The sequence below is a fragment of the Rana temporaria genome, chromosome 5, assembly GCF_905171775.1.
Source record: "Rana temporaria chromosome 5, aRanTem1.1, whole genome shotgun sequence".
Classification (NCBI taxonomy): Eukaryota; Metazoa; Chordata; class Amphibia; order Anura; family Ranidae; genus Rana; species Rana temporaria.
The window spans coordinates 302,512,573-302,521,819 of NC_053493.1; the positions used below are offsets into that span (position 1 = coordinate 302,512,573).

Genomic DNA, 9,247 nt, shown 5'->3' on the forward strand with positions numbered 1-9,247 from the left:
TTACATACTCCTGACCCCTGCACGTTGTGCAAAAGGCATTCCTGACCACTGCCATTGTGCATGAAGCAATCCTGCCTCCTACACGCTGTGCATTATATACTCTTGATCTCTGCATTCTGTGGGTTTCACACTCCTGACCACTGCACTTTGTGCAATAAGCACTATTTGTATTGCACATGCCACACCGTATTTGCGCAGCGGTCTTACAAGGGCACTTTTTTGGGGAAAAAAATACACTTTAATTAAAAAATAAGACGCCATTAAAGGTAGCCCAATTTTTTTTATATTGAAAGATAATGTTACGCTGAGTAAATTGATACCCGACATGTCACGCTTCAAAATTGCGTCCGCTCGTGAAATGGCATTTACCTTTTAAAATCTCCATAGGCAACGTTTAAAAAATTCTACAGGTTGCATGATTTGAGTTACAGAGGAGGTCTAGGGCTAGAATTATAGCTCCCGCTCTACCAATCACGGCGATGCCTCACATGTGTGGTTTGAACACCGCTTTGATATGCGGGGGCTACTCATGTATGCGTTCGCTTTTGCGTGCAAGCTCGGCAGGACGAGGCGCGTTTCTGGCTCCTAACTTTTTTAGATGGCTCCTAGATTCCAAGCAAATTTGTCAAGCCCTGCTGATTTTCAATGGCAACTGCCCCAGGCCATGTATCTCATGGGTGCTCAATCTGTGGCCCTCCAGCTGTTGCAGACAAGGAAAAAAAAAAAAAAAAAAAAAAAAAGAGCCTCATTGCGCTCTAAGTTTAGGCTCATTAAACCTTAAATCCGGGAATAAGGATCCACGGTCAGAAAGGAACCTTAAGATGTAACAGAGAGTTGCTCCTATGGAGTTCTGGTTCCAGTGGGATGGATCAGGGTGGAATACATCAATCAGCAGCCTTAGTGAAAGTCAATGTGGGATATATCACAGGAGCGGATGTGAGTGGCGATGGACGACGGCTGGGAATCCTCAATAACATGTAGAAAATAAATGTGGTCACAGCGCAAACATCAATGTGAGTATATATCATTTAATAAAAACATAAAAGGACACCTACATATGGCTAAGCGAAAAGCTGCAAAACTGAAGAGCAGCACAGCCGGCCAACACAAACATCTGTCATGCACAGACTTCGGGACCACCAGAAGGGGGCAGGCAGTGTGTGTAGGCTAACTGGATCAAAGTAGCATCCACAGAGGGTGAAAAAAAGAGATTTTTAATACAGCTTACCTGTAAAATCTTTTTCTTGGAGTACATCACGGGACACAGAGCGGCATTCATTACTATATGGGTTATATGGAGTACCTTCAGGTGATGGACACTGGCAATCTCAAACAGGAAGTGCCCCTCCCTATATAACCCCCTCCCATAGGAGGAGTACCTCAGTTTTGTAGCAAGCAGTATGCCTCCCAAAATGTTTCCCATAAGAGGGGTGGGAGCTCTGTGTCCCGTGATGTACTCCAAGAAAAAGATTTTACAGGTAAGCTGTATTAAAAATCTCTTTTTCTTTATCGTTACATCACGGGACACAGAGCGGCATTCATTACTATATGGGATGTCCCAAAGCAATGCTTACAATGAGGGGAGGGAGAACATCTCCAAGACAAAAGGATTTAATTTAGAGAAATACTCAAATCATAATAAATCCAACTTAGTTGAGAAAAATAATCTTAAATTTTAAATTTAACTCAAAAAAGAGGAGCCCTTGGAATCCGAGGGTCTCAAACTGCAGCCTGCAGCACTGCCTGCCCAAAGGCTGTATCAGAATTCCTTCTTACGTCCAACTGGTAGAATTTTGTAAATGTGTGGACAGAAGACCAGGTTGCCGCCTTGCAAACTTGAGCCATAGAGATCTGGTGGTGTGCTGCCCAGGAGGCGCCCATGGCCCTAGTAGAATGAGCCTTTAATGATACTGGAGGAGGCAACCCTTTCAAGCCGTAGGCCTGAGTGATTAATTGCTTAATCCACCTAGAAATGGTGGACTTTGCAGCTGCCTGCCCCTTCTTGGGCCCATCCGGTAAAATGAACAGCACATCTGTTTTCCGGATCTTCTTTGTAGCTTTAAGATAGGCCTTCATGGCCCTGACGATATCCAAGGTATGCAGCAACCCTTCCTTTCTGGAAGTAGGTTTAGGGAAGAAGGATGGTAATACCAAATCCTGGTTCAAATGAAAACTGGATATAACCTTCGGTAGGAAGGAAGGATGAGGGCGGAGAACGACCCTGTCCTTATGAAAAATAAGATATGGTTCCTTACAGGATAAGGCCGCCAGTTCCGATACTCTTCTTGCGGAAACTATGGCGACCAAAAATACTAACTTCCTTGTCAGTAAAACCAAAGGAATTTCAGCCAACGGCTCAAACGGTTGTTTCTGTAAACTTGACAGAACAAGATTTAAATCCCACGGGCAAAGCGGGGATTTAACTGGTGGTTTAATACGCAAGACCCCTTGAAGGAAGGTCTTAACCAGCGAGTGGGTGGCCAGCGGCCGCTGAAACCACACTGACAGAGCAGAAATCTGTCCTTTGATTGTGCTTAATGCCAATCCTTTATCCACTCCTAGCTGGAGAAAACTTAAAACTCTATCAATGGTGAATTTGCGAGGAAGCCATAGCTTGGACTCACACCAGCCTACATAGGCCTTCCAGACCCTGTGATAAATCACCCTCGAGACCGGTTTCCTGGCTCTGATTAGGGTAGAGATTACTTTCTGAGACAGACCTCTACCCCTGAGAATCAGGGATTCAGCTTCCAGGCCGTCAAATTTAGATGCCGTAAGGCAGGGTGGAGGATCGGACCTTGCGATAGCAGGTCTGGCCGTAGAGGAAGAGTCCAAGGGTCTCCCACTACCATCCTTAAGATTAGTGAGTACCATGCCCTTCTGGGCCATGCTGGAGCTACCAGGATGACTGGTATGTGCTCCACCCTGATCCTGCGCAGCAGGCGGGGTAGTAACTGGAGCGGGGGAAACGCATAAAGAAGTTTGAACTGATGCCAAGGGCAAACCAGCGCATCGGTTCCGCAGGCCATCGGATCCCTTGAGCGGGACATGAACCTGTCTAGCTTCTTGTTGAGTCTCGATGCCATGACATCCACGTCCGGCACTCCCCATCTTTGGCAGAGTGCTTGAAAGATTTGTGGATGCAGAGACTATTCCCCCGGCCATAGAGTCTGGCGGCTTAAGAAGTCCGCCTGAAAGTTGTCCACTCCGGGAATGAATATTGCCGATATGCAGGGCACATGAGCCTCTGCCCATAGGAGAATCAAGCTCACCTCTCTCTGAGCGGCTTGACTCCTGGTTCCCCCTTGGTGATTTATGTATGCCACTGCCGTGGCATTGTCTGATTGAATTCTCACCGGGAACCCCTGCAATTTTGACGTCCAAGCCCTGAGGGCTAGTCGAGCAGCTCTGAGCTCCAAGATGTTGATGGGCAACTGCTCCTCTAGCTTTGCCCAAGTACCTTGGCGAGTGCAACCATCCAAAATTGCTCCCCAGCCTGTCAGGCTGGCGTCTGTGGTCACTATCTTCCAAGCCACTGGGCTGAAAGATCTCCCCTTCAGTAGATTCTGAGGGTCTAACCACCAACACAGACTTTGTCGGACTCTTGATGAGAGCGGCAACGGGATATCCAAGGCCTGTGGCCTTCTGCTCCATGCTGACAGGATGGCTGCCTGCAGGATGCGAGTGTGACTCTGGGCGTATGGTACCGCCTCGAATGTGGCCACCATCTTGCCTAGTAACCTCATACATAGGCGAATAGTCGGTTCCCTTTTGCTTAGAACCAGTAGGATTAATTCCTTGATGGTTTTGACCTTCCTCAGAGGTAGAAACACTCTTTGCTGTTCTGTGTCTAATCTCATGCCGAGATATTCCAACTGCCTTGTGGGCAGGAAAGCTGACTTTTCTCGATTTAGGACCCAGCCAAACTTCGAGGTATTGGACCGTGAGGGCCACTGCTCGCTCCAAGCCGGGAGACGAGTGATCTATGACTAGGGGGTCGTCCAGGTATGCTAGGATCGTGACCCCTTGGATCCTTAGTTTGGCTAGGATTGGAGCTAGGACCTTCGTGAACACCCGGGGGGCCGTAGCCAACCCGAAGGGAAGCGCCACGAATTGGAAGTGACGCGAAGCCACCATGAAGCGTAGATATTTTTGATGTGGCTGATAAATTGGAACATGAAGGTAGGCATCCTTTATGTCTATGGATGCCATGAAGTCGTCCTTTTGGAGTGTGGCAGCTGCTGACCGCACGGATTCCATCCGAAATGAGCGGATCTTTAGGTATGCATTTACCATCTTTAGGTCCAAAATTGGCCCGATATCTCCATTGGACTTCGGGATGATGAATAGGTTGGAGTAGAAACCTAGCCCCTGTTCCAGGACTGGTACCTCTACCATTACTTCCTGGGAAAGTAGATGATTTAATGCCGACATTAATGCGGCTCCTTTCTCCGGATTGTTTGGAATCCTCGACTCCTGGAAATGAGGAGGAGGAAACTTTAGGAAATCTAATTTGTAGCCCGTGGCCACGGAAGACCGTACCCACTCGTCGGGAATGCTGGCTTCCCAAACCTCTGAAAAGAGTCGCAGCCTTCCCCCCACCTTCGTGGGTGGGGGCGCCCCTTCATAAGGTTGGCTTGGGGGCTGGTTTTGCTGGCTTGCGAAACCACCGCTTTCTGCCTCTAGCAGCCTGTCCTTGAGACTTGCTGTTGAAGCCAAAGTTTGCTTTCGCAGGAGGCCGTCGATACTGTTTGGCATTAGAGGGTCCCTGCCCAGGGGAGTACTGTCGTTTAAACGCAGGCCCCTGAAACTTCTTCTTAGTTGGCAAGAGAGTACTTTTGCCGTTTGAAATGGTCTGAATGTATTTATCTAGGTCTTCTCCGAAGAGTCGTCCTCCATGGAAGGGGAACCCTACCAGGAGCTTCTTGCATGGGGGCTCGGCCTCCCAGCTCTTTAACCATAAGAGTCTTCTCATATGGATAAGGGATAACGATAAACGTGACGCTTGCTGGATAGAATCCTTAATTGCGTCTACCGTGAAACATATGGCCCTAGGGACATCCGAAAATTCTTCTGCCTGCTGGGCAGGAATAAGTTTAAGCATCTGCTTAATTTGATCCGATAATGCTTGAGCAACCCCAATCGCAGCCACAGCTGGCTGTACTACTGCCCCTGCAGTAGTGAAGGAGTTCTTAAGTAGTGCTTCCAAGCGTTTATCAACTGGATCCTTGAATACCTGTATGTTTTCTACAGGGCATGTTAACGACTTGTTAACACATGAGATGGCTGCGTCCACTGCAGGAGTAGCCCATTTCTTGGAAAATGTATCTTCCATAGGATATAGGGCAGAGAATCTTTTAGGTGGTAAGAAGATTTTATCTGGCTTGTTCCAATCTTGGAACAAAACTCCCTCTAATAGAGGGTGGATCGGAAACACTGCATTGCTTTGAGGCGCCCTCAGTGAGCCCAAAGCTGAAACCGTCGATACCTGGAGATCTGGTACTGGCAAGTTGAATGCATTATGGACCAAGTCCGTTAAGGCTTGAATCCACCAGCTCTCCCCTTGGGAGACTGCTCCAGACTCCTCTGTATCCGGATCTTCGATCCCTGAACCTACTTGGTCCTTGTCCAAGAGATCGTCCAATTCCCCTGAGGAAAGGACCTCCTCTTCTGAGGGTCCACGCTCGGGCGACGGAGATCTAATCCGTTTACTGCCCCGCATAGCTGTGGCTATCATTTTTCCCATTCTTTTCTCCATCTCTCTTAAAGAGGTGAGTAATACCTCGTCCGTGACCATCTTAGGGTTGGACTGACCCGCGCCAGCTCCAGCCCCAGATCCCGATGGCCCCAAGGCTCCCTGTGGGGAAAGCAGCGGCATAGCTTTGTCCGAGACCTCAGACTCTCTGGGGGAATCCCCACCTCTTGTACCCTCTGACCCGGATGCCATGGTACAATACCGAGGTACACCTGCTACTTATTGGTACTTGGAACTATAAAAGTTAATTGCCCAAACACCTGTTTGGGGGATAAAAAATGCTTCCTCTCCCCTAGATGACCTTTTTTCTTCTTTTTTTTTTTTTTTTTTTTCAATCTTTTTTCAATCTTTTTTTTTTTGTTTCAAATCCAGGAAAGAAAAAACATTCTGTCCCCCTGAGTAGTATTGCAAGAAAAACTATGAGATGGAAAGAAACAGCCTATTTCTAGGCTTGAAAACAGTCTTCTGAAGACTGCAATATTCTTTTTGGCCACTGTGTGTCCTCGGCGCCCCGTGCTGCCGCTCCGGTCCTTCCTCCCCAGTTCCAATGTATCGAATGCTGTTTGGAACGAAAAGGAAGGGCCGCCCCTTCCTTAAACCACTGACCCGCCCTTCCCCCCTCAGCTAAACGGCGCGAATTGCGCCTATAACACGTGAACGCGCGCGCGCCCGCCGATAGGGGGGGGGGGGGTTGGGGGGAAGGGAGCCTCTCTGCTCCAGCTGGAACCACGAGGAGGTCAGCGTTCTGCCTGCTTGCAGGCTCTGAGGAGGAAGACTGATGGAGCATCGCCTGGAGGCTTGCAGGTAAGCATAGCTCTCTGACACACACATACACTTTTATTACACAGGCCCCACTCAAATGCTTTTCCAACACTACAAGGGAGGTCACTTCTTATGGGGAAAAAATACACATAGAGCCATCCTATCATTAAGATATGTGACTAGTTTGCCAGATGCAGCGCATAACTTTAGGCATGTCCCCTGTGACCCCCCAGAAAAAAACTGCTAAGAACCAAGTTCCGCAAGTTTTCCCCTCACTTACCTGCTCCATGCCGCAGGACTTTGCCAAGCAAGAGGCCCAATCTTCCCCCATCTCCGTGGGGATGTCTAGACCTTCAGGCCCTGGGTTCCTATGAAGGATCCACTGTCCTGGGCCCATATAGCACTCTGGCAACAGAAAACATTAGGCACCCAAAGGTTTCTAAGTTCTGGGCCCAGGGTCCAGCTCTCTAAAAAGAAAAGCATTATGGGCTATACCCCAAGGGTTTGGGGTCCGGTTACTGACCACTTTAGCGCTGAGGCCTTTGGACAGAACCGGTTAGCTCACCTAATCCCAAGGATGCGGAGGCAAGCTAAACCATGACCAACACCTAAGACACTGGCGTAAAAACTGAGGTACTCCTCCTATGGGAGGGGGTTATATAGGGAGGGGCATTTCCTGTTTGAGATTGCCAGTGTCCATCACCTGAAGGTACTCCATATAACCCATATAGTAATGAATGCCGCTCTGTGTCCCGTGATGTAACGATAAAGAAAGGGGGCGTGTACATTACAACACGTTTCAGGGGACCTACCTCCTTTTTCAAGTATCTCCATCTGTTGCAGAACTAAAAGTCCCATAAGGCACTGCAAGACTGACAGTTACAAGCATGACTTCCAACGGCTGAGGCATGATGGGACGTAGTTCCGCAACAGCTGGAGGGCCACAGGTTGAGCACTTATGATAGGAGTCCTTATAGCATGACAACCACGCCTCTACCTCCCAATTATGCACTTCTGCATTGTCACCATGTCCCATGGAAGACCACAACTGGCTGTTCTAACAGAATGTCTGCAAAGAGGCTGCAGGGGATCAGCAGTATAGAGATGCAACAAATATGTGAGAACAAGTACTTTGGCTCTTCTATTATAATGATCAGATCCATCAGACTACCGTATATACTAGCACAGAGTGTTGGGCACTTTTGCTGGCTTTCACACTAGTGGCAAGATGAAGGCACACACCTCCCGACAGCCCCCCCTCCCAATATCTGTGTCCTCCCGACAGCCCCCCTCCCAATATCTGTGTCCTCCCGACAGCCCCCCCTCCCAATATCTGTGTCCTCCCGACAGCCCCCCCTCCCATTATCTGTGTCCTCCCGACAGCCCCCCCACCTGTGTCCTCTTGACAGCCCCCCCACCTGTGTCCTCTTGACAGCCCCCCCACCTGTGTCCTCTTGACAGCCCCCCCACCTGTGTCCTCTTGACAGCCCCCCCACCTGTGTCCTCTTGACAGCCCCCCCACCTGTGTCCTCCTGACAGCCCCCCCACCTGTGTCCTCTTGACAGCCCCCCCACCTGTGTCCTCCTGACAGCCCCCCCACCTGTGTCCTCCTGACAGCCCCCCCACCTGTGTCCTCCTGACAGCCCCCCTCCATATCTGTGTCCTCCTGACAGCCCCCCCACCTGTGTCCTCCTGACAGCCCCCCTCCATATATGTGTCCTCCTGACAGCCCCCCCACCTGTGTCCTCCCGACACCCCCCCCCCCATCTGTGTCCCCCCTGACAGCCCCCATCTGTGTCCCCCCTGACAGCCCCCATCTGTGTCCCCCCTGACAGCCCCCATCTGTGTCCCCCTGACAGCCCCCATCTGTGTCCCCCTGACAGCCCCCATCTGTGTCCCCCTGACAGCCCCCATCTGTGTCCCCCTGACAGCCCCCATCTGTGTCCCCCTGACAGCCCCCATCTGTGTCCCCCTGACAGCCCCCATCTGTGTCCCCCCTGACAGCCCCCATCTGTGTCCCCCCTGACAGCCCCCATCTGTGTCCCCCCTGACAGCCCCCATCTGTGTCCCCCCTGACAGCCCCCATCTGTGTCCCCCCTGACAGCCCCCATCTGTGTCCCCCCTGACAGCCCCCATCTGTGTCCCCCCTGACAGCCCCCATCTGTGTCCCCCCTGACAGCCCCCATCTGTGTCCCCCCTGACAGCCCCCATCTGTGTCCCCCCTGACAGCCCCCATCTGTGTCCCCCCCTGACAGCCCCCATCTGTGAACCCCTGACAGCCCCCACCTGTGAATCCCTTCCACCCTCTACTTACAGATTGAGCTGAGATTGGAATATCTGATCACCTTTACTAATCACATGTATCCCAAATCTGGAAGTGAACTTCCCAACTCCTGCACACAGCAATCTCATCCTCCTCCTCCATCCCCTCGTCTCACCTTGTTTGTAAAGTAAGAGGTCAGATAGAAGAAGCAGAAGGTGAGACCCACCGCGGGTCCCCTAAAATACATCTGTCACCGCATTCCACCGCTCTGATCGCTCCTTATTCCTCCAATACAATCAGCACAGGAAAAGGATCAGCAGCAAGCTGCCATGACACTTCCACGTTGCTCTGCGCCTCCTCCAATCAGCGAACGCCATTTCCTTTGCCTACACACGCTTCTGCGTATTGAGGGCGGGACCTGGGTGAAGATTTACATATCTCCGCCCACTATTTAATCCAGCACTGTA

At 50.5% G+C, this 9,247-nt stretch overlaps 1 protein-coding gene across 1 annotated transcript in view; it reads right to left on the bottom strand.

Moving 5' to 3' along the window:
* TMEM241 (transmembrane protein 241) overlaps positions 1-9,171 on the bottom strand; it is a 179,371-nt gene extending 170,200 nt beyond the window's left edge. Inside the window, exon 1 of the mRNA XM_040354068.1 lies at positions 8,956-9,171. Within this exon, the coding sequence (XP_040210002.1) occupies positions 8,956-9,027 (72 nt within the window). The 5' untranslated portion in view covers positions 9,028-9,171. The remainder of the gene's footprint in view (positions 1-8,955) is intronic.
* Positions 9,172-9,247: the final 76 nt, after the last annotated feature.